Source organism: Rhopalosiphum maidis, chromosome 3 (genome assembly GCF_003676215.2).
Source record: "Rhopalosiphum maidis isolate BTI-1 chromosome 3, ASM367621v3, whole genome shotgun sequence".
NCBI classification, from domain to species: domain Eukaryota; kingdom Metazoa; phylum Arthropoda; class Insecta; order Hemiptera; family Aphididae; genus Rhopalosiphum; species Rhopalosiphum maidis.
Window position 1 is genome coordinate 4,439,018 of NC_040879.1, and position 27,432 is coordinate 4,466,449.

Genomic DNA, 27,432 nt, shown 5'->3' on the forward strand with positions numbered 1-27,432 from the left:
TACTGAGACGAGAATTCAATCAATGGGAGCTGCACAACGACTTGGAAAAATCATAAAAAATACAATAATATTTCACGTACTATAATGTACATCAGACAATAATTTAGTTAACAAAAACAAGAAGCAACTAACAGTGAACTATATTACTATTTGTATAATTTTTCATTATTTATTATTTTATATTTTTAATATTTTTAAATAATTAAAATGTTGATTATAAGTTTATTATATTATTATTAAGTTTTTGGTATTATAATATTGAATATATTCAAACATCAAAAAGTAAAAAATCCCTAAGATTTAAATAAATTTAAATTGATTTAAAATCATTCATTATAAGTATGTTTATTTTAGAAGTTGTCAAACCCCCTGTAAGGATTAGAAACATCATACACGTACCTATTTTATAAAATACTAAAAAATACAAATAATAACTAATATCGTATATGAGTATATGAGTTTTATGATCAATAATATCGAAATTTTTCTAATTCTTGAACATTTTTTTTTTTTAAATCGGCCAAAAATAGAATTTTGATTTTCCAACTTCAAAAATAGATTTACTATATTTGCTAACTATTTGCTAACTTTTGGTATTGGTTTGGGTCGTGTCATAGAAAGTGGGTGGGTCAAGTTCATGGACGTAGGTAGCCGCACAGGTTTGAACAACCTTTTTTTTTTTTAATTGTGATGTATAAATTATTACTTTATTAGTACATATATTAAAATAAATATAGCATTATTATTTCATTGAGAAAATGGTAGGCAATAAAAACATAATAATACGTCTTAAATTTAGAAAATATAGAAAAACTTTATTTAGTTTTCTGTTTACCCAGGTTCCCGACCCCTGGCCCAACTATAAAGATTATTGTATCTAAATACTCTAAATATTTTGATTTCTCCTTTTCACAAGATTTATCTCCCGTATATTAATTATTTGCTTTCGAGTATCGTTGACTACATTGAGATAAGCCACCTCTGATTCCAGATTCAAACATCAAAATCTGTTCAACTTCTGTTAATAAATCTAATTATCTATTTGTCATCCTAATGCTGGGTTTACACGTGCATGTTTGTTGTGGCGCCATCATGTACGCTAGTTAAAATGTATCGCCAGTAATTGTTTACACAGTTTAGCATCAATCTCTCGCCACTTCATTACGTTCGTTGTTGATTTGTATGACTGTTGTAGTTCCATGTTTTTATTATTTTTCAAATTTTTAATTAATCATACTTATAATTATATTTTAAACTAATTAAAATGTCGGCTGAAAAGGAATTACATTTTCGTCATGCTTGTAAAATAGTATTAAAATTAGTAACTGAACATATCATATCAGATTTAGAAAAAAAAAGTAAAAAAAAGAATAGGTCAGTCTGGGTAAGGAAGTGGATTGCTAGAAGACAACATTTTGGAGCATCCGATATACTTTTAAAAGAACTTGCGTTAGAAGATCCAAATTCATTCAAAAATCATTTAAGAATGTCATCAGACCTTTTTGAAACCCTACTGCAGCATGTTACACCATCAATAGAAAAACAAAACACAACAATGAGAGACGCATTACCAGCTAGATTAAAACTCCAAATTACATTAAGATATTTAGGATCCGGAGACTCATTTGCTTCATTGCAATACTTATACAGAGTACCGAAGTGTACGATTTCAAAATTTCTACCTGAAGTGTGTGATTCTATTTACAGTGTGCTTGAAAATTACATAAAAGTAAGTAGTTACATGATCTAACACAATTTAATTTTACTTTATTTTTTAATAAAATACAAAATTAAAAAAAACCTTTAAAATTAACATTATACCTTCATTTTATGAACATAATTTTTAAAAATAATATGATAGCAATTAATATTATTTTATTACAAGAATATAAAATAATTTTACTCATTTAACATATATATATCTTCCTGTAAAATGTTTGTAACAGCTCTCGCTAAAATATCTGATTGAGTATTTTGAGAATTTTCATTACTTGAGTATCCATTACTACATTAGTATTGATTGGTGAACCCGTAGTATATGATGGACTAGAATAACTGTTGTAGTTTGATGAAGATGGTGAAAACGTTATATTTTCATTAATAGCAGATGCTCGATGATTTTGATTGACAGTGCCTTTTAAACGTTGTTGAGCCAAGTATGTTTGAATATGTGCCATCGATTCTACAGCCAATGTTTCTGTAAGTTTTTTCAACATACATGCGATAGTTTTTCCGAAAAAGTCAAATTCATTTTCTTCTGGTTTTTCGTCCAACTTGCTCGATATTTCTCGAAGATCTTGTATAGCACGTTCTGTGCTGTTCATATGAGATTTAATAACAGTTTTTGATATTTTTGGTGCAATGTTTAATTTTGGAGCTAGTCGTTTGTTATTTTGAGAATGACTTGGAGAAGGAAAATTGATTGTTTCATCCATATTATTCGACTCATTTCCAAACTCCGTGTCTTCTGTATCATCATCGTTATTTGTAGTTTCATTCAAATAATTGTTTTGTCCCTGAATAAAAAAAATTAAAAATTAAGATTCAAATACATTTTTTCTTACTCAAATACATTGTTCTTTTTTTAAAAGTAGTGCTAATTTTTATCAAGTAAATAATTAATTAAAAATTTTTTCATTTATTTCGTTTTTTATTTTTTTATATTACATTTTTTTATAGGTTCCAAATACCCAAGAAGAGTGGGATGATATAAAAAAAGGATTTTCAAATAGATGGAATTTTCCGGGCTGTGGTGGAGCCCTGGATGGCAAACATGTGGTTTTAAGAGCCCCGTTTCATTCAGGATCGAACTTTTACAATTATAAAGGCTCATTTAGCATTATTTTGTTTGCACTTGTTGATGATCAATATTGTTTCAAATATATAGATGTTGGATCTAATGGAAGGGCATCTGATGGGGGTATTTTTTCAAAATCTAGTTTAAAGAATGCCGTGGAAAATAATTTATTAAATATGCCACCTAATACAATATTTGTAGCAGATGACGCATTCCCACTTAAAGATTATCTATTGAAGCCCTATTCTCATCACGGCCCATTGACAATAAAAGAAAGAGTTTTCAATTACAGACTATCACGTGCTAGACGCATCGTTGAAAATGCATTTGGTATTCTTGTTTCTAGATTTAGAATATTTGAAAAACCAATTGCATTGTCTCCTGAAAAGGCAGATAATATTGTAAAAACAACGTGTGTTTTACATAACTGGTTAAGAATGAATTCTTCCTCTTATCTTAACCGGGGTTGTGTTGACGAAGAAGACCATGAAAATGGAGTAATAATTGATGGAACATGGCGAAAAGAAATTCGAGGACTGGGATTACCAGATTTGACTAGTGCTAGTGAGAGTAATAATTATACAAAAAATGCTTCAAACATAAGAAATAATTTGGCTGATTGGTTTATGGGAGACGGAGCCGTACCTTGGCAAATGAATATGCTTAATCTCAAGAAATAATATTATATTTATTTTTATAATTTTTAGTATTCTTAAATTAAATTTGTATTATACTTACACTTATTTCAGTTGATTGTGAATCTCGTGTTTGTACTACTTGGTGTAAAATTCGATGAGCAATTGGAAACCATTTTACATTTGGCTTATATGTATCATCTATTCCTGCTCCAGATTTCTTGCTTTTTTGAATTTTAGCTAATTCTAAAGTATAAGCATTCCTTAGAGATCTTATTTTTGCCTTCACTTCCGCCGATTCAAACCCCTCTATGTTCATTGCATTTGCAATTTCCCTGTACGCATCTTCCCGGGCAATCCTATCTTTATAGGTTTTTGAAAATACATCCCATAAGCACGGATGTTTTTCGTAAAGTTCGAAGAATTTTATAATTAATTCTCCGTTCCATTTTTTTGAAATTTTTGACATTTTGAAAAGGTGCGACAACGCAAATAATAGGTACAAATTATTATACTGAAAATAAAATAGTCACTGGCGCGACGAAAAGTTGGAATTATCTGACTTTATTTTTCAATGCATGCAATCATTTCACTTGCACGCCAGTACATGTTTACACGTGCATGTTTATTTTTAGTGGCACGCCAGTTGCAACTGGCGCCACAACAAACATGCACGTGTAAACCCAGCATATTTTTCAATGCATGCAATCATTTCACTTGCACGCCAGTACATGTTTACACGTGCATGTTTATTTTTAGTGGCGCGCCAGTTGCAACTGGCGCCACAACAAACATGCACGTGTAAACCCAGCATTATTATAGAATTCCACGCAAATTCCGGTGAAGTGTAATACCACAAAAGATCTAATTTATAAGTTTCTAAAGACATATCTCTAAAATTTTCCATTATACCTTTTAATAATAAAACATTGATCTTATTATATAAACTAGTGAATCCACAAAGATTTTGTATATTAAACACTTCCCAAATATTTTGTGAGTTTTCATTTACCTTTATCGTTGCGTTTTTATCAGTGAGAGAACTATAAAAATGTTCTATAAGGGATAAACATGTTTCATAAAATTTATCTGAACAATCTATATATTCGTTAAGATAAGCTAACTTTCTAGTAACTAAATTTAAATATTTTCAGGAAAATATTTACTGAGTTCTTTAAATTAATGTTTTTCAAAATTATTTGTTAATTTGTCTAAAGAACTAGATTAAAATTTAAATGAATCAATAAATCTTAATTCTGATGTTAATATTATGTTTTCACCTTTAATATTTTACATGTTGTATACATTTTGAAAAGTCTAGTTGGTGCCATTGAAATTACTGAGATTTTTTTTTACGAACAAAAAAATATAGGTCATCCTATACGTTTTGCACATATTGAGCTAAATGTCTTTTATACGTTTTTAGTTGTACATTAGAGTGCACGTGGCTTTATAATTTAATTTAATTAAATTACGGTGGAAATAAATGACACATTACTGTGTATATTTTTGATCATTGACGTTCTACCAAAATAACATAATATTCTTGGGTGAACGATAGTAATTATTAACCGGTAAACTCATACAGAATTCAGAAGTATACTGCCTGGTGACTGGTGTGTCTGTGTGTATACGATTAAAGATCGTTTTGTATCCAAAACTGTGTATGCGTTAATGTAGATACTTACGTGAAATTTGTATCAAATATTTAAATTATTATTTTTTAAACATGATACAATTTTCAAAACATTTTGACTAGTTTTGAGCTATAGAAATTTTCAATTTATTACTTTTTTTTTTTTGTAAATAAAATATGAAGTTATAATAAATAAAAATGTTTTCGTTGGTTAAAAATCTTTAAAATTTAATACAAGGTAATTCATAAATTGTTATAATAGTAGTCAACAAATATTAAAGCTACATGGTTTTTTTCCATAATCATTTAAAGATCAAATGTTGACAAAATTTATCAAAATTATCGCTTATTTATGTTAATATATAATTAAAACATCTACCATGAGTAATATGAATTTAAGCAGCTTTGCTCTAAATCATAATTCATATTATACATAAATAGATAGGTATGAAGATACAATTTTATTTTTAAAAAACTAATGTTACAATTAATACAAACCATTTTGGACTAAACGTCAGACACTCAAACGTGTATTGTTATTATTTCATTAATAATTAATGACATGTTTAAGATAACATTTTATATAATAGTATTAGACAACATAAAAACTTATTATTTATAAAAAATCTGAGCACGCCACAGTGGGAAGTATAAAAAAAATAAGAGTAATTATAAGTTATTTATTGATTTTGATAATAAACTCTTGATCACAATAGGTGTTATACGATAGGCAACCAATGATACGCCTATTCGTATATTTTTTAAAACAATAATGAAAAACGATAATGCTCAAAGTTTTCTTGAAATAATTATGCGAATCTTGTTTCTGATCCAGGACTATAAACCAAGTGATTCTTTAGTTTATCATGTAACAATCGCAATATGTTTTAACAAACAAATTATGGACTTGTAACTGCAGTGGCGTAAATTGGGTCCAATTTCTGGTGGTGCAGTGGCATATTCTCAACTAATAATTATTTCCAACACATCAATAATCCAACTTCCTAAGTAAAATCCTTCCCTATAAACTATAATATATTTCTTTATATAATAAATACATTTTGAATTATTTTAGCAGTAAAACCTTTATTATTATAATACAATAAATTCCCGTTACAACGAATACCAATACAACGAAAAATCCCGTTAGAACAAAAATCATAGAAGTCCCCTGCCAAAAAGCAGAGCTTATAAAGAGCTTATTCAAATTTTCGTTACAACGAAAAAAAAATTGGTTCCCTGGAGTTCGTTATAACGGGAATTTTACTGTATTAATAAAAAAAACAGTCAAATTTTTATTTATTTTAAATTGAGATGACGTCCTCTTTTCACAGATCCCGAATCGAATTCATCAATTACTTGGTCCAAATTAATATTATTTTTTTTTTCGAGCTGCAAAGTAGCTAAACTGTTAAACTACTAAGCCTTTCTTGCCTCATAGTCGTTCCAAGGTAAGTTTTTAACCTCTTTAGACAAGAAAAAGATCTTTCGCAACCTGCTGCATTAATAGGTATTGTTCACGCCGCCACACCGACCGGCTATCACACACACACACACACACATACACACACACACACACACACACACACACATACACACACTACCGCATACTAGCACTCTTTGATCTTGCTCGGCGACCCCGTCCATTTCCTTTGAGTCGTTATACATACATACACACCTTTACACAGGTCGATCGGTGTGTGAGTGCAGCGCGTAAAGTTTCTTTGGTGACCGGGCGTCACGGCCTATTATTGTTCGTGCCCGGCCCGTACAGGTATTGTTTGGAATATTTTTAATGTGTCTATAATTAATGGAAACCTTTTTGAATGTCATTTTGTTTTATGTATTCTATTTTTGATTCTAATTTGTCAGGTACTGAATTATTGCCATATTTTTTATTTTACTATTTTAGAATATAGATAGAATAATAATTTAATGCCCATCATATAATACATGCACGAAAATTACAATTTTGTATCTGTTTATATATTATTATATATTTCAATGATTTTCTGGTGGTGCAAATGCTGCATTTGTACCACCCAGTTTACGCCACTGCTTGTAAGTGTAATACCTAACTATAGAATATATAGACTAAGTAATGTAGTGCTGTGTATACTTAACTTATAGTGTTTCTCAAATAATTTTGATACATTTTAATTTCGAAAAATATATTGGTGCATATTGTGTATAGCACCTAAATACATTGTATGGTTCGACAGTTGCTACACTCGTTTTTGACGAAAAATGCGACTTGAGTCGATAAGAAATATTTTTTTTTTTTGTGTAATATTATACACCGACTGAATTAAATCTTTTTTCTAATTGTTATTCCATAGTATTATTAATATTAATATTATAAAATGATTACAATATACCATTTAGTCGTATATAATCACTATAATCAGTATAATCCATTATATTATAGTTAGGTACTAATGTATATACTTAATAAATTATAATACACTATTATTTGATATCGATACCGTTATTAATATATTTGCACAAAGCAATAGGGTTAGAGCATCAAAAAAAATAAAAAATGAGCCGTCGCGGGACGCCTGGCCGGTGTGAAACATCGAATAACGTTTTCTGGAAAGAATGTTGAATAAAATTAAATGACAATGAAATAACTTTTAAATTCAGTTCATGAAACCAGTGGCGTAACTAGCGCTAAAATGTTGGGGGGCTGTAGCGATGTAGCCACATCTGATATTAGTGATATTACATAAAAAGTAACCGGTGAGGCCGTTGCTCCCACACCATCATATAAACCAACTAAAAAATTTAAATCATAAAAAAATTAAATGTTTATTTACTCAAGTTTTATTTTTATTTTCATTTTATTAATAAATAATTTTAATATTTCATCAACTTGAATCTCAATATCTTTAATATCTTTTTCAATATGAAGTATTGATAGGTTACTAAACCGATCTTAATTCATCGTGGAACGTAGATAAATATGTGTTTACCCTCGTCATCCATCGCTGAAAAGGAGCGTTCTGGTGTGCCAGATGAAAGAAATCGACAAAGTAATAATTACTTGTATCATTATATCATTAAATAATAAATTCAAATATTTAGAAACACTTTTTTGTTCAAATTTTCTTTTATAAAATTGAAGTCCTTTATATTATAACCAATAAAATTTTTGAACACCAACATTTCGCTTTTCTAATCATTTTCTTTAATGTTTAATACATCCTGAAAATAAATTTTACTATGAAATGTTTTTCGTTTTAAATGGTTTATATAAATTGATATTAGGTACCTAATCAACGTAGTTATAAATACTTATAATGTTCAACCAAGAATGATTTTCTTTCATAGTAAAATTATATTAGTCTATCAATTGAAGTAGCAATACGTAAACTTTCTTCAGAAAATCTTATTTTCATGCTGCTTATTAAACATTTTAATTATTTTTCCGAAAAAAAAAATAAGAATTACAGTTGTTCTTTAAAATGTTTATTAATATTTTAGGAAACAATTGAACAATTTATTATGGGAGGGCTATTATTATTATTTTTTTCTAGCCCCCCCTCCCAATTGTGGCTATGCAAAAAACGATTTTGTTGGAGTTCTTTGTGCTTTTCCTTGTATTTTCGATGACGTTTTTTTTATAAAGAGCACCCTTATTGTTTGCTTTGTTATTACAATATCAGAAAAATGATATAGTTCATATCCCATGCATAAAATTATAATATCATCCATATTAATTTATTGGATTATAGATATGTATATTCATATAATTCTAACTTTTTAAAATATTATATAGATCGTAGGATAAAATATCGATAGTATGTAGGTCATAGATACAAATATTGTACAATTACAGTTTAATTTAGCTATTATGGTCGCGACAATAACATTACTTAATTAATTATAATATATTAATATCGTACCTTTTTTTTTTTTTTTTTCAGTTTGGAATCGTGAAACGGGAAGGGAAATATGGCTGCCCATTGCTGCCTTCCCGCTCACATCGTTTATTATGACAAAAACAAGTTATTATAATTTATATGTAAAATAAATGATAACAAATAAATTGGGGGCCTCTAACCACCCTGGTTTTGGCCGTTCGGCCTACAAGCGTCATAACTTAACTAATTGAAAATAATTTTAATTATTAAACCTTCAGACGGGGAGCCGCCAACTGCCTCTCCCTTTCTAGCTCTTCTTTAACACTCTTGATGTCTTCGACCATATGGTTGAACAGTTCCCTTTTCTTAGCAGCTGATGCGAGGATCCTCCTCCTGGGTTCCCTTTCCACTGGCAACTCGGCTGCAGCCGGTCCGCACAGTAAGTCGGCGACGTCCTCCGGACAAGGGTGTCGCCCGATCGACAACGCCAGCTCGCGTCGCTGGAGGTTCCAAAACATGCATACAAATAGTGTATGCTCGACGTCGTCCACCTCCCCCGGGCAGTGATAGCAGGCCGTACTTTGCGCCCTGCCCATCGACCATAGATATTTTTGAAAATACCCGTGGCCGATGAGGGCCTGGGCCATGTGATAACTCACAGTCTTCGGTCCTTGGTACCACCACCTTGACAAGTCGGGAATGAGCCTCTTTGTCCACTCCGCCTTGGGGGTCGCCACCCAGAGTTCCTGCCATCGCTGGACTATATCCACCATGATTTCCCACTTGGTCGGGGAAGCACCGGCACTCTTCGCCAACGCGGTTCTTTTCCTACTGTCAGCCTGTAGAGTGACAGGGGGCATTTTGGCCAGCACGAGGGAAGCCATGTCCGAAACCGTTCGATAACACCTCGCGACCCTCAGCGCTGCCACTCTCTGTGCTTGCAGAAGGAGATTCTTGCTCTTCGAAACCCGCTCCGACCAGATTACTGCTCCGTAGAGCAGCCGGCATGAACCATGCTCATTAACAAACTCCTTTTCGATTGAGATGGGCGTTAGGTATAAGCCTCGACAGGGCAGTCGCTACCTTCCTCGCTCCCGCTGCCATCGTACCGATGTGTTCCACGAACGATAGTCTGGTGTCCAGCCGTACACTCAAGTACCTAATCGAGCGTTTGACCGGGACTTGGCATCCTTGGATGTGCAGATCGGGCTCGCGGAAGGAGTGCTTGTTCGTCAGAACGGCGCACTCTGACTTTTCGGGTGCCAGGCGCAGGCCGTTGGAGGACATCCAACCGGCGATGTCTTCTAATGTTGGATTAACGATTTGCTCGATGAGCTCGGCGTTATGGGCGACTGCCACTACTGCCACATCATCCGCAAACGCGATAATGCGTATGCCATCTCGTACCGGTAGTCGCAGAACGCCATCATAAAAGATATTCCTTAAGAACGGTCCCAAGACCGATCCTTGAGGAACGCTGCATGTAACGGGCATGCCCAGGTCCTCGTACACCACCAAACTCTTATCGTGCATGTAGGATCTTATGATCTTAATCAAGTACTCCGGGACAGCAGATCTCCGCAGAGCCTCGTCGATCAGGTGCCACGGAGCCGAGTTAAAAGCGTTTTTAACGTCCAGAGATACGAGTACGCACAGGTGCCTGTCTTGCACTGGGCCGCGTTTAGCGCTTTGTGTCACTCTCAGGACGTCTTCGACCGCGTCTGTGGTAGACTTTGTCCGTCTGAATCCGTACTGCGTGTCGCTTATTGCTCCGACGTTAGCGACGTACGACTCAAGCTTGTTAAGCAGCATCCTCTCAAAGACTTTGCCAGCCCCGTCTAGAAGACTAATAGGCCGGTAGCTGGATAGAAGGTCCGGCGGTTTGCCTTGCCTTTATGCAGCAGAACCAACTTTGCGCGTTTCCATCTCCGGGGGAACTGTCCGTTGACCAAGCAGACGTTGTAGGTTTCGAGAAACGTCTTTGGGCTTCGTTTAGCCGCCAACTTGATCACTTCATTGGGGATGAAGTCGGGACCCGGCGCCTTACCCGAGTGTAGCTTCCTAACAGCTTCGTTCAGCTCGTCCACTGTAAACAGTAGAGTCGACTCCTTGTAGTAGTCGATGATCGTGATGGGGACGCTAGGCTGTAGGGGAACTTGGCTCCAGTCCACTGCAAATGGTGCAGGGAAGAGTCCTCTCACGACGTTTGTTAGCGTGGGTTCTTCGATGACAAGAAGTCGGGGCCAAGCCGTTTTGTGACGAGTCTGTACGGCACCCCCCAGGGGTCGCTGTCCACCGAGTCGCACACTTCCCTCCATGATCTCTCCTGCGCCTTTCTTATGGCGATCCTCAGCACCTTCCTGGCCTGATATACTACTATTAATACATAAATTGTATTAATGGTAAAAATAAAAAAAACAGCTTTTTGAATAAACAAATAGGTACATTTTTAGAACCAAACATTTACTTTTGAAATATTAATTGGAATAAATTAGTTAATAGGTATACTTACCTACATAATACTTATGTGATAAAAATAAATATTGTGTATACTGAATATTTTATAATGGTCCTGTTGGACCTTTCAATAACATTTCGTTTAAACTTAACCCGTTAGGCTTGGATCACACTATGCGTTTTGTCGGCAACCGAAAAATACTATCCCGATCTACCGCAATCGGGACGACCGATCCTACTGTGCGTTTTATCGGTAATCGAATCCATATAAACGAGATTAAAAAGCGCGGGAATCGTTTTTAATTTGAAATTTTAATTTTAAACTGACTTTTGTTTTTAACGAAATGTATCTAATATTATAAGTTATATAATATAAACATGAAAATTAAACTAGCCAACATGTTATACGGTGGTTCAGTTTGTTTGGTGCAACAAACGTGATCTGCACTTGTTCTTTTAAGTACCTATAACCTATTAATCTCCTAAAAGCATATTATTACTATAATATACTCTATATATTGTACTAAAGAATTAAATCAAATTTTTATTTTTTATTTTATTTATAATTACCATTATTTAAGAAAAACATTTTAAATCAGGTAAGTGTTTATAAATTCAAAATATAATTTATTTAATTTATGAGTTTATATATTTTAATTGTAATATTTATAACTATATCGTATAGTATATACATAGAAATGAGTTCTCTTCTGAAAATAATTTGTATGGCTGAAGCTGCTGGTGAACTTGATGAACCAACACATAAGCGCAGAAGGTATTGGGTTTATCCTATACATAGTAGTAATGAACACGACATACGATTTCAAGTATTTTATGATAATCTAAAAAAATATCCTGAAAAATTTTTCGACTATTATCGGATGTCAATTTCCTCGTTTGAAGAGCTACTCGAGAAGGTCCGATTACATTTAACGAAGGAAATAACGCACTTTCGAAATCCTATAAGCCCGGAAAAAAGATTGACAGTGACTTTGAGGTAAAATTTAAAAAAATTTAAGTTTAATTCTAATTTTATATTTTTATCTACGTTATCTATATAACACATATTAATTATTATTAAAAAACACATCATATAATATTATTTATTTAGTATTAACTAGTATAATAAGTAACTGGGGATTTTCCACTTTTGACCACAAAGTACAAACTACATTATATTTGCTACTCCCTCCCTCAAATGTATGTTCACAGCATTTTTTTCAACTAATAAAAGTATAATTATAAACATAATTTTGTTTTTAAAGTTATAAAACCAATACTTCACTCATGACGAGGTAAACCTAAAACCATGCCATAATAATATAATATCAGGCAATACTTATTACTACTTAAGTAGGTACTTATATCAAAACAATTATTTTAAATAAAAATGAAATATTTATTTTAAACACTATAAAGCACTGTATATGTATTGGTATTTAGTATTTTTTAAACAAATGTGTTTAATCATACAAAAATTATATAAAAATAATAATAATAATAATAATAATCTTATAAACAATTTGCGTTAATATAATATTACATGAGGATAGCTTATTATAAAATGCATGAAATTATGATAAAATAATATTAAAAATAATAAAAATATTTAAAAAAATAAGTGTAATATAAATGTTATATAAAAAAAGTTAATACTTATTATTTGTTTATGCATTATTAGGTAAATATTGATGAATGTAAGTAGGTGATCTTTTAGATGTTTGATTATTTGAGTAGGCTGGGTAGGATAATTGTTGGGAGTGAAGTGATTGAAGTGTATAGTTTGGTATTGGGACAGTATTGGTAGAATGTTGAGGGTATAACGATCGAGATAAAGATGAAGTTGGCATTGAAAAATGAAAATTAGTAGGAACAGGACGTGACTGGTTTTGTGAATACTGTAGGGGAGAATTATTTTTTTGAATGACATTTTTTTAAATATTGAAGAGTGTGGACTTGAAAGTCTAACTTTTCGTCGTCACTCAATTTTTTAATATAAGGAAGAAAGAACATAACAATATTTTTGTCGGAATCACTGTTCTCTTTTAAATGCTCTTAAAGATTTTGTTGAAAAGTGCTTAATGATTTTTTATTTTTTTTTTGTTTTAAGGAACGTCATTAAAAAATGCCACTGTGTTGACTGGACTTTCTGTATCATCGTTGTCTTCTTGTACATTCAACGATATATCCGAGGTTGAATCTTCGAATTCTAAATTACCAGTTGTCCTTAATAAAAAATAAAAATGGTTTAACACGAGTAATTATAGTAATAGTAACAAAGTGAATTTGAACAAATGGCTATTAATTTTTATTTTTAATCTTAATAAATATTAGATGCAACAAAATATGATTTTTTTTATTTATAAATAGGTATAAATAACAGAATAAATATTGTATATTATTATCTTACTTCCGTTTTTTCAATGTTATATTTAAAAAAGACAAGGATTCAGCGTAAGTATATGCCTTTCTTTTACTTCCTCCTGAGCCACTTTTTACATTCTTTTCGTCCGACACGTGTTTCAAGTAAGCATCACGAATATGCCTCCATTTTTTATTTTTTATTTTTTTTACTGAGTATATGCAAATAAATAAATGTATAAATAATATAATATAAAAATAAAAAAAGTACAATTAAGTAAAATAAACAAAATACTTAAAGCATTTTTTTAATAATATTTTCTATTTTTCTATTTTCTTATTTTCATTATTATAGTCGAACTTATTACAACTATTTTCATGGTACATTGACAACAAATCATTAAATATAAATTTTGTTAAAAACAGTTTATGAATTCAAAAAATCAATAATAATATGTTTTAAAAATAAAAATTTGTATTATGAGTTTAACGCGCAGAATTAAAAATATGTTTTCATTTTTTTATAAACCATTACATTTTTTTTTTTATAAAATATTTAAATATAACCTCAATATGACAATTATTATTACTAAAACATATTATTTTGTTAAAGTTAAATAATATTTATTTTTAAAAAACTAGTAGAAAATAAAAATAAGTTATCTTTAATATACAATTGTATTTTATGTAAAAAGGCGAATTGAAAAAAAAATATGAAAAAATCGTACTGTTACTATATTTATGTCAGTGTTATAAAATAAACATAAAATAGTTTTATATTTATCAGTTTATTAGTTCATTTTTGGAAACAATAGATAATATAACAATTATTTATCACCTATAGCCTATAAATATATATTATATTATATTATTCAAATATAATAATATATTTTAATGTGTTCATTTAATTTAAACAGATATTTGTCCATGGGAACTAATTTTGCGGCATTACACTTTGATTTCTCTATCGGAAAAAGTACTATTAATGGAATAGTTAAAGAAACGTGTAAAATATTATGGTCAGTGCTATTAGAAGCCGAAATGCCACAACCTACAAAAGAAACCTGGTTACAAATATCTGATTTATTTTATAAAAAAACCAACTTTCCGAATTGTCTAGGTACTATAGATGGCAAGCACATCAGGTGCAAAAACCCAAACCACGCAGGTTCGCTGTTCTTTAATTATAAAAAATATTTTTCCATTGTGTTGATAGCTGTGGTAGATGCCAATTTAAATTTTATTTCTATTGATGTTGGTGCCTATGATCACCTCAAAATACAGCCATCAGAGCACATTCTAGGCGGTTTAACTTTTTCAATAACCCTTTGGCTTCACAATGTGTGGTTGGTTTTTGACTAGTATCGTCCAAAAATTTTTTCAACACTCCAATGACCAAATCCCAATTTTTGTTAAGTGATCTACAAGCATCTTTGAGAGCCAACTACCGAGTTTCAGACAGACCTTTTAACGTCACTTTTGCATTCAACATTTCTCACCGTTGAGTTGATGCCGTAAAAAAACAGTATACTGCTTGTAACAGTTCAAAAAAATGACAGGCTTCTTCACAACAATTTGCTGCACAACTACCAACCAAATTTAGAGAGTGTGCAGCACATGGATAATACTCAGCTAGTGGATTAATTTCCTTGATTCTTGCCTGTAGACCTGAGTAAGCTCCTGACATGTTACTTGCATTATCATAAGATTGTCCTCTCAAGTTGGCTAAATCAATGTTATATAATGCAAGAGTGGTTAATATACTATCAGCCAATTGTTCAGATTTATGACCAGTATTCTCTAAAAAAACACATGAACCGTTCTTTAGGATACCTATCTAAAACATACCTTATTACGAATGATAATTGGTCAGTATGGGAGATATCTGGTGTTGAGTCAACTATTATTGAAAAATACTTTGCTGTTTGGACTTCTTTTAGAACATTTTCCAATACTTTGTCACTCATTAAAGTTATAAATTGTTCATATGTATGGAACAATAAGTATGATGTTGACCCTTTTCCTTTATTAGCATATTTAGAAATACGTGATGCTGAAAATGGATCAAATTGTGCTATTAATTCCATTGACATTAAAAAATTTCCATTGTGTGGGCATCCAATTTTCTCCGAGTTACCTCTAAAAGCTAATCCTCTTATTGCCAAGGTTTTTACCACTACAACCACTCTTTTCAAAACATTTTTCCAATAATTAACTTCATCATTAATTTGATCCAATAATCCACTGTCAATCCTATTTATTAATGTTCCTCGATTTTTTAGAGTCAATGTATTTGATTTATGAACTGGCGATTGCTCGTGTGATGCGATTCTATTACCCGCTCTTTTCCAATCTGAAAATCCAGTTGTATCAAAAGCAGAATTTGCTCCAAATAATTTGCTAGGAATACAACAAATAGCACCTGTACTTTGAGAGTATGCAAGATAATCTCTTTGAATTCTTTCACCATTGATAAGAACTGTATAAAAAAAATTGGCTGAACAGTACCTAAAATTAACTTGTTTTTTCCCTCGAATAACATTATTATAGATTTTTTTTGAATTTGAAAAATCTAATTCTTTAATATTTTGTGATATTCCGCATGTAGATATTGTGTCTCTTGTAACATCATTAATGATCCATAGTGCAGGATAATTACTATTAAAGTTTAAAATATAAAACTTGGTTTATAATTATTGTAATTAGAAAATTAAAAATATTTAATCAATTATCAACAAGACAACAACAACAAAATATGTAAAATTAATTATTTTTTATTAAGTTAAATCACTAAAACATTAATAAGTTTTGGTAATATAAAAAAATACTGAATCATTGTAAGAGGTATGAGTATGATATTTAGGTAATAAACTAATAAAACATTACATTGAAAGTATAAGAATTCAATGTTTGAACAGCAAAAAGAGTATTTGTTTTATATATTTAAATACATTTCAAGTACTTGTGTTTATTCTTAATTATTTTTGCCCTAATGTATTTAAAAAGTATTTTTAATTATTTTTATACTAGTGTATTTTTTGTACTAAAATTGTATAGCTATGAAGATTATAAAATGAAAAAAGCATTTATCATAATAATATAATATTAAATGTAGGTAATGACTTAATTAATTCAATCCTAACATAAGTTTCTGAATTTTCTAAATTATTTCATTTGTTAATTATCTGTTTCAAAACTAAATAGGTATCTGTACTAAAAACACAGGACTACTTCATATACATAATTTGTTACAGTAATTCATAAATATTGTTTTTAATAAAATATGAAATATTTAATTTACCTGGGTGCTTTAAACAGATCAACATTCACCAATATATTATCATTGTTTGCCTCTAACAAAATATTTTCTCCATCATTAGAATTATCAAGCACTGCTAAATAAACAAGTCAATATAAATATTTTTAATTGGTAACAAAAAAATAAAATGACATGAAATACTTGGGTTATGCATTTGTATCACATCATTAACTACATCCACTTCGTCAACAGTTATCGACTGTATCACTTGATCTTCAGTCACATTACATTCACTAACATTGCTAGCTGAAAAAATTTTATATTATGAATACTCTTAGAAGGTAATTTATAATATTAGATACCAACGTTCCCAACTTCTCATATTTATTTACAGACTTTTTCATGTAAAATAAAAATATATAATATAACAATACAATACAATTAATTTTATATTTCACTCATACAATATGAATTAAAAGTATTTGTTTAATAATATTAAACAACAATAAGAGAGTGAAGAACTGAAGACCCAGTTATTACTTAATACCTACTTATTAGTTATTACTTATAACTGTTATTAATCAATTACTTACTCGAATCCGTAGTAACACTAGCTCCAGAATTAGAGGTTGAAACAGAAAAAAAATGTTTAATATTTTTAGTCTTGACAACAACATCAGCAATTTGTCTAGCCTTTTCTTTGGCTTTTAACCGGTATCCAGCACCACTAAGTTTTTTACGATCCATAACTTCCGTGATCATAAATAAAACCGTAAATGGAAAAAACTTAAATTTGACTGTGTATCGTTTAATAAAAAAAATAAATAAACGTATATCTGTCACCAATTCACCAACAGATGTAAATTTAATATGTAATAGTAAGGGGCACGCGATTCGGCTATACCGAGAACCAGTTTGTTTACACGATATGGGCACAGCCACGGTGGTGCAACACATCGTTATCGACGTTATCGTACATTCAAAAAGTCCAATCTATTTATAGATATAATAATACTTAATATTAAATAATAACATTGATTATAAATATTATATAGTATTTATAATCAATGATAATAATTATCAAATAAATGTATTGAAATATAAATAAAAACATTTTTTTTTTTTGTTATTAGATACGCCATAATATTTCGATATAAAATTTTCGCCCCCCTAATAAGCTAAAAAATTTGCCGCCCCGGGCAACAAGGTACACTTGCCCCCCTCAAATACGGCCCTGAAGATAAAAGAAAAGAAATTATATAATAAATGTTATCGTGGATCGCAACTATAACGATTATATTATATATATCTACCTAACAAGTTGTAACGGAGCTACAACTTAAACGGTCCTTTTCAGGACCATTGACATATAACAGATAATTGACTCTATACAAAAAAAATGTCAACAGTATGACGATGTAAAATCACACTAACCTTATAATAACCTATAGGTATCGATGTTGTATTGACTCGTCAAAATGAAAACCCGCAACCAATCAGGAACAACAACAAAGCCCCCAATGGATATATATACCGGCACATTTCGAAAACCAGATCATTAGTCTTCCAGTGTTCATTCAGTGCAGACGTGATTCAATAAACAACTTCTGACATACCGAACGAAACACCATGGGCGGCCGCAGAGCCGGTTTCAAAAGGAATCGGACTCCTCCAATCACCGAATCAAAGAAACTCCGTAACGAGACTTTCTCATCTCCACCTCTACAGGTTGCCGCCACACAACGGCAGCGGATGAACCGCCATCGTCCGATCCATCAGACTCCGAATCGCTATCAGGCGTCTCTTATGTCTCAACAGACAACTCTCAACCAACCAGCGATCTTTCGGACACTGAACCGCCTCAGACCACACCGACCGGGTCTTCTTCCACTCAACCGTTGGACCCCTCCGCCCAAAATATACCAAAAACTCCGTTACCACTGCCTATCATTTTTACTGCGTCCTTGTGGCGAAACACTGCCTCACTAATCTTTCAAACCCCGAAGCCGACTCGGTTGGTATAACCGCTAAATCGTCGGCTGATGGTAAAATTTACGTGAAGACTTCTAGCGTCACTCAATTCCGTCAGGTCCAAAGAATACTTCTGACAAATAATATCGGTTTTCATACTCATACTCTTGCCGCTGACCGCCAGCTTAAAGTAGTCCTCAAAGGCATACCCACAGAAATCTCCGACGACGACCTCAAGAATGAACTGATTGCACACAATTTCAAAGTGAAAATGACCCGTCGATTCGGTACGGCAGAGAAGCCTATGCCTATCTGTCTTGTTATCCTCACTGGCACCCAATCAAAGAATATCTTCGAACTCACCGAACTTTTCTACCTTAAAATAGTAGTTGAAAATTACAGGAAAACTGGCCCATCCCAATGTCACACCTGCCAACGTTTCGGCCATGGTTCACAAAACTGTGGTAACCATCCACGCTGCGTAAAATGCGCTGGCTCCCACCGCACTAGCGACTGCCAAAAAACCCGTGACCAAACTCCTACATGCGCAAACTGCAACGGATCCCATACAGCGAACTACCGCGGATGTCCGTCTTATACTCAAGCCACAAATTCACTTTCCAAAAGCCAATCAAACCAAACGAAACCTTTACCAGTACAGATCACTCAGAACCAGTTCCCTCAACAACCTAATCTCGAACCAATAGCACCAGTTATTTCCGCTGGAAAACATCCCGATTACGCAGCAGCAACAAAAAATAAACCAGCAATCAACATTAACTCAATCATCACTCTTCTGACCAAGCTCCTCTCAGACATTTCAACGGTTGACGACCCAAAGTCAATAATCTGCTCAACCATAACTTCATTCCTCAATATTCTAACAATTAGTTATGAATAACCTCAGAATTCTTCACTGGAATTCAGACGGTATAAGAAACAAAATCAATGAACTTCAGGCCTTCGCATCCAAACTCAAAATTGACATTATTCTCTTAAGTGAAACACACCTCAAACCATCTATCAAATTACACATTCCAAATTTTCACACGTACAGAACGGATCTTCCAACCGTCAGAGGTTCTCTCGCCCACGGTGGCACTGCTGTGTTAGTACACCGCCGCATTGCTCATCTACCTACTACTCTTCGCTCCAATCTTCAATCTACCTCAATAATAATCAAAATTTTTGACATGGAAATCCTCGTAACTGCGGTCTACAAACCTCCCAACCAAACGCTCGTTACGTCTGATCTAGACACCCTTACACAAAGCTCTGTCTGGTCAATCTCTGCCGGCGACTTCAATGCCAAGCATTCCATGTGGAACAGCCGTACTTCCAACACTTCGGGCTCAACATTGTACAACCACGTGTGCCAAAATGATTACGCCGTCATTGCCCCTACTTCTCCGACTCATCACCCTTACAGTCAATCTTACCGGCCTGATGTGCTTGATATCGCTCTCATAAAAGTCCCTCTACCAGTCACGGTAACCAACTTAAATGATCTCTCGTCAGATCACAACCCGGTAGTTCTCGAAGTACATGGAACTCCAATCGCCTCCAATCCTCCACCAGCTAAATGCTTCATCAACTGGCGCAAATACACCGACATCCTTGCAAATAAACCAATGGATTTAAATCCTAGCACTGCCAATACCTCAGATATCGACAGTGCCATTGAAGATTTCACTTCCTCCATCCACTCTGCAATCTTGTCAAGCTCCACTGCGATGAATCCGAAACACAGGTTCAAAGCTCTGCCCTCATACATCACCGAAGAAATCAACGCAAAAAATCGCCTTCGTCGGGAATGGCAGCTCTACAGAGACCCTGCAATCAAACGTCGCTTAAATTCCAAAATCAAATTTATCAGAACTATGCTGTCTACCCATAAACAAGACGAATGGGACTTGTTTCTCAATACCCTAAATCACAAAGACGGCTCGGTTTATAAACTTAATAAAAATCTACTACATAAACGCCCAGCCTCACACCCACTATCTGGTCCAAGCGGTCTAGTTTTTCAGGCAATTGAAAAGGCTGAACTTATTGCAGACTCTCTTGCACTTCAATTTACACCCAACCCTGAGCAGTTTCTTCCTGAAGTCGCAGCTTATACCCAATATAGCTCCATCGAGTCTCCAAGCCACAACACGTTTTCATCCCCTGGCCGGATTGCATCACTCTTATCAAAACTCCCAAAACATAAAGCTCCTGGCGCAGACACGATCACCAACACCGCCCTACGACTGCTACCTAAAAATATGGTCCTGACATTAACCAAAATCCTAAACGGCTGCCTCAAGCTGTGCTACTTCCCAACGGCCTGGAAGAGAGCCACGATAATCTCCATCCCCAAACCGGGCAAAGACCCTCTCAAACCGGATAGCTACAGGCCAATCGCTCTACTCTCTTCCATCTCAAAAATCTACGAAAAAGTCGTCCTCTCCGAGCTTCAAAAACACCTGACCGACAAAATCAGACCGGAACAATCTGCCTTCCGACACGAGCATTCTACAACCCAACAACTGGTAAAATTCATAGATCACATCTGCAACAACCTCAACAGTAATATCCACACAGCTTCTGTGTTTCTGGACGTTGAGAAAGCATTTGACCGGGTCTGGCATGATGGTCTCATATATAAGATGTCAACCTTAAACATCCCACCATGGATCATTAAGACAATCTCATCATTCCTATCAAACCGCTCTTTCTGCGTCCGCATTGAAGACCAACTCTCTTCACCCCGAGCTGTCCTCACGGGTGCTTCCGTCGCTCTCTTTGCTGATGACACAATGTTCTACACCTCCAACTACAACCCAAACTTTGCTCGGATACAGCTTGAAAGACAACTACGTGCGGCATCTGACTGGTTTGAAAAATGGCGCCTTCGAATAAATGCTACCGAACCATCGCCATCCTGTTCAGCCGAAAACAAACCAAAAACCTATCTCAACTATCTATCAACAACACTCCTATACCCTAGTCTACTCACGTCAAATATCTAGGAGTCACCATTGGCCGCACACTAAACTTTCGCCAGCATATTCAAAACATAACCCAAAAGGCAACAAAAACCCGCGGTATGCTATTCTCGATCTTAAACAAACGAAGCCCTATCCCAACGAGAAATCGGATAAACATATTCAAAATGTATATAAATCCAATACTTACGTATGCAGGCGCTGCCTGGGCCCCATTCATCACCAAATCTCAATGGAAAAAGATTGAAGCCGTACAGACTATTGGTTTGAGAACGATACTGGGCACTCCAAAGTAGGTAACAAATAAAGTCACTCTCTCCACCACAAATCTAAAACAAATCAAATCACAAATCCACTCCCAAGCCACCTCATTCTTTCACAAAAACTCTCTATCAAGATTTAGGCACATACGACAACTCGGACTAGAAGTACAGCCAACACCCACTCAAACCTACAAAAATCCAAAAACTCGTCCAATAAATTGGGTTTCAGTAAACCCACCCTCTTAATCTCCTAAATCACAAAAACCATTACCGTAATCTCCACTACTAGCAAAGGCACAATGCCTGGTATAGAAAAGACCATCGGTCGTCCACTAAGCAAAAGCAAAAAACCAGATCATCATCATCATCATCATTCCGCATCCGGCGTCCGTCCGGGACAGTCCGTCTTTCTACGTCTGTCCACACCGTACGCCACCTTCCACGCGACCCAGCGTCCCCAGCACGCCCCCGCCGTCGCTAGACCGCGCTCTGGCATCGCCACGGCAACACTATCCGGGTCCCTCCCGCAATCCCGCCGGCACATTCCAACTGCCCGCACAATATAGCGGCTCGTTTACCACTCGGCACGGCGACCAAACCAGCCGAAAGCCGTCAACTCCAATCCAACTTGGGTGCCCACCGCGGTGGACGCAAGCACGCGAAGAGGCCAAACCCCTCGCCGACTCCCACAGATCACAAGAAACAAAAACAAGGCCGTCAACGCAGTGCACCTCCTTCCCCTATACCGACCAAATCCGACTCCATCTCCAGCGAATCATTTGAAAGCAGCTCCGCTTCGAGTCAAAGTTCACGCTCCACATCACCTACTCCTCCACCCCAAACCATCCAAAAGGAACGCATCCCACCAATAATCGTGGACCCGACCCACTGGGCTTCGGCTGCACCCATGATCATGCCTTCATTCACCCAAGACAAACTCACAGCGAAGTTCAGTCAGAACAACATCAAGCTCCAAGCTGTAGATACAACCACCTTCCGTTCAGTACAAGCCGTTTTGGAAAACGCCAACATACCCTTCCATACCTTTTCATTGCCGGCAGAACGCCAACTCAAAGTACTGCTCAGGGGCGTCCCAAGCTACAACACCGAGGATACCGTGAAATCCGAGCTCGAATCACTAAGATATACCATCTCGCACGTGCGCCAATTCTTGAAAGACGGAAGGAAGCTGCCGATGTACATGGTGTTGTTCCCTAACACCCAATTAAGCAAGAACATCTTCAACCTATCCAGTCTATTCTACCTAATTATCCGCGTAGAGGCATACAAAACATCAGGACCATCCCAGTGCTTCACATGCCAAGGCTTCGGACACTCTTCAGCCAATTGCAAGCACCAGCCAAAATGCGTGAAATGCGGCAAAGACCATGCAACCAAGACGTGTATCAAAACTCCTGACCAGCCGCCAAAATGTTGCAACTGCAATGGCGAACACACGGCTAACTACCGTCAATGTCCCGCCTACATCAAAGCTACCTCTGCAAAGAAATCCAAACCTCATGACATCACTCCGCCACCAACTACTCAACCAACATCTATCCCACCCACAAGCACAACGCAACTCACCTATGCACTGGCTTTATCGCCGCCCAAATCTCAACTAGCTCCACCAATTCAACCGCTAAACGAGATTAACACAAACCTAATTGATATCCTGAATTACGCCATATACCAGATATCTACTGCATCGAATTTCAAAGACACCATCCTGTTAGCAATCTCGGCCATAGTCTCACTTATAAACCAAGATGGACGAACAACTTAAAATTCTCTACTGAAATTGCCAAGGTCTGGGCAACAAAAAATCAGAACTCCTCCATTTCATACGACAACATAAAATCCACATCATCCTACTCAGCGAAACATACCTCAAACCCACAGCGTCATTCAAACTCCCAAACTACCACATTTATAGAAACGATCGACCCACTCCTTCCGGCCAGTCAAGAAGCGCCGGAGGCACAGCGATTCTAGTAGCCAACAAGCTCATTCACTACGAAGTCCCCATCCAGACAAACTCTCTGGAAAACACTACCATCCACATTCAGTTAAACAACCGAGAGTCCAGAATCTTGACAATTTACAAAAGGCCTATAAACCCACTTATGCCATCGGACGTGGATAACCTCCTAGACACCGACCTTCCGACAATTCTCGCGGGCGACTGGAACGCTAAACACCCGTTCTGGAACAGCCAAAGAACAAATGCTGCTGGCCTGACACTTCTTAACCACATGGAGGAGAATGACTACCTCATTGTTGCACCAGATACCCCGACCCACCACCCAGACCAACGTCATCATCAACCTGACGTCCTAGATATTGTAATACTGAAGAACAACCACCTACAATATGAACTCTGCAACTTCTCAGACGATCTCTCGTCTGACCACAGTCCGGTCATCCTAACCCTTCCAGGCAAGCCATCGTCCGACCCACCAAACCAACAGAGACATGTTACAAACTAGCCAAAATTCGCAGTCGATCTGCATTTTGCCATCCCAAGTCCGAATCCAACCATCAACTCAACATCGGAACTCAATCAAATGATTGAGAACTTTACCACTACTGTCCAGGACACCTTGTCCAAAAATACTTCTATCCTCACTAGCCAACCAAACCAAACACGAATACCAGACAATATCCAGCTCGAAATCACTAAAAAGAGAAGACTACGGAGGGCCTGGCAAAATACCCGGAACCCAGAAGCCAAACACAGGTTCAATAACCAGACATCAAAAGTCAAGAGGCTCATCCAACTTCATAGAGGCGCCGAATGGGACTCACTCCTTGGAAAACTAAGACCCGGAGACTCAAAAATATTCAAAATCAACAAATCTCTAATTAACAGAAAACCTCCAAACCACCCATTAAACGGCCAACAAGGACCCGTCTTCGATCCCCTAGGGAAAGCTGAACTTTTTGCTGCTAACTTAGCCACACAATTCAATTGCTCGGATGGAACTCCAGCCACTAATTTACTAGTCGCCAACTCAATCCAAATTCTAAACACATCACCAAAACCACCAATTCAGCTGGTCTCTCCAGGAGTAGTTAAAGACATCATTAAGCGACTACCACGCAACAAAGCACCGGGACCCGACGGCATTTCCAACACGGCTCTCCGTCGCTTCTCTGACAAAACCATCCTGGCACTGACCAAAATGTTCAACTGCTGCCTAAGATACCAACACTTCCCTACTCCTTGGAAAGCAGCCACAGTGATAATGATACCGAAATCAGGAAAAGATCTCAAAAATCCAAGCAGCCACCGACCTATAGCACTCATTAATTCAATGGCCAAGGTCCTAGAAATAATAATCCTGATTAATCTGAAAAAAGCCATACCTACTTCTATCCGATCTGACCAATATGCCTTCAGATCACAACACTCAACGACCAACCAACTGACGAAAGTAATCGACCACCTGGCCAACACAACAAACCGAGAAGAGCGAACAGCGGCAGCATTCCTGGACTTCGAGAAGACGTTCGACAAAGTGTGGCATGACGGACTACTGCACAAACTACTCCAGCTACACGTACCACCTTCGTTCGTCAGACTGGTGCAATCATTCATTTCAGACAGAACATATTCAGTCCGAGTCGGCTCCGACTTCTCAACACCACGAACACCGATTGTAGGCATCCCCCAAGGTTCTTGTCTCTCGCCAATTTTGTTCATAGTATACATAAACGACATGCCTTCTACACCTGGAACCCTGACAAATCTCTTTGCTGACGATACCATGTTTATGGCAACCAGCATGGGCATGCAGCATGCAGCGGACAAACTTCAAGCACAAATCGACGTCACACTCCCTTGGCTCCAAAAGTGGAAGTTGACTCTGAACACCGACAAAACCCTGGCAATAAAGTTCGGGAGAAGAGGACTTAAAAAATCGACACCATTAAAAATTTACAACCAGGAGATCAGCTGGAAACCTGCAGTAAAACACCTCGGAGTTTACCTCGACAGTAGACTTCGATTCAACCGGCACGTCATGGAAACCACCCAAAAAGCAAGACGCACCCGAGCCGCACTGTACCCCGTGCTTAACCGGCTGAGTCCAATTCCAGTTCGAACGAAGCTCAGCATATACCAGATGTACGTCAGAACAATAATCACCTATGCCGGTCCAGCATGGGCCGCACTTATATCAAATGCAAACTGGAGACGCCTGGAAGCAATACAAAACATTACCCTTCGAACAATCACCGGTTCGCCCTAGTTTGTCCGGAACACCGTTATTTCAAAATCCAGTCAAATTCCATCGATCCAATCAACCATAACTCAAAATTCAAAAAACATGTTCGTCAAGCTCCAACAATCTAACTACAGCTACCTACAAAACATAGGCAAAACGTCCGGCCCACCCGAGCGCAACAGAAACAGACCCGGTGAACTGACCAGGCGCACATAAAAACACCTCAACCAAATCACCTCCTACTCTGAGTCATTGGTCTAGCCCCCCGAAACTCAGGCAAAGGACAATAAGTCCCTCCTATCATGCAACGCAATGCAATGCAAACCCGATCGGTTCACTTCAAATTTTCAACCTGTCAACAACTATCTCAGTTCCAGATAGCAGAAGATTCCGGACCATCCAACTACTTCGATGCTCCGCGGCGATTCAAGCACCGTTCCGTACGACTTCGACGAGACTACCGCTTTACCGTACTTCTACTAACGATCCAGCATTCATCTAGACCGTCGACTATTCGACAAGTCTGCAGCCCCACGGCAGTCCAATTTATATCGTCCGCAACTTAACGCCACGATTAAAATGTCGCCTTGAAAAGGGCGACTTCACCCGACACAACTCCTTAGCGCACCTGCTTAGACTACGCTATTTTTTCCGGTTGAGTCTCACAATCGACCGACCAAGGAGCCGGTAATCCAAGGACTAGGATCAGACCCACAGCCGAGGACTGATCAACAACAACCGATCATCAGGTGGCCACTAAACGCCGCACTTAAAATCGCCCTTCTCAGGGCGACATCACTTGACACGACTCCCTAGCGCGCCTGTGTAGGTCACGCTTTTCCGGTTGAGTCCTATGAACGAACGCCACTTGCTTAGGCGGGCTTGATGTGATAAGACTCGATCCCTTCCCTTTAATACTATATAGGCCGAAATAAAAACATACCTATTATTGTATGGGGTCCGTAAAT

General features: G+C 36.0%; 2 protein-coding genes and 2 pseudogenes across 2 annotated transcripts; 2 read left to right on the forward strand and 2 right to left on the reverse strand.

Annotated features, from left to right (window-relative positions):
- The first annotated feature begins 1,264 nt into the window (after nt 1–1,264).
- On the forward strand, nt 1,265–3,477 carry LOC113560046 (protein ALP1-like). Its single transcript, XM_026965827.1, has 2 exons — nt 1,265–1,729; nt 2,680–3,477. The coding sequence occupies exons 1-2, from the start codon at nt 1,265–1,267 to the stop codon at nt 3,475–3,477; spliced, it is 1,263 nt and encodes a 420-aa protein (XP_026821628.1).
- Nucleotides 3,478–7,895: 4,418 nt separating this feature from the next.
- On the reverse strand, nt 7,896–8,484 carry LOC113560230 (annotated as a pseudogene).
- Nucleotides 8,485–12,089: 3,605 nt separating this feature from the next.
- On the forward strand, nt 12,090–15,114 carry LOC113560047. The gene is made up of 2 exons (XM_026965828.1): nt 12,090–12,388; nt 14,670–15,114. The coding sequence occupies exons 1-2, from the start codon at nt 12,090–12,092 to the stop codon at nt 15,112–15,114; spliced, it is 744 nt and encodes a 247-aa protein (XP_026821629.1).
- An 82-nt stretch (nt 15,115–15,196) lies between these two features.
- Nucleotides 15,197–17,758, reverse strand: LOC113560048 (annotated as a pseudogene).
- Between the last annotated feature and the right edge of the window lie 9,674 nt (nt 17,759–27,432).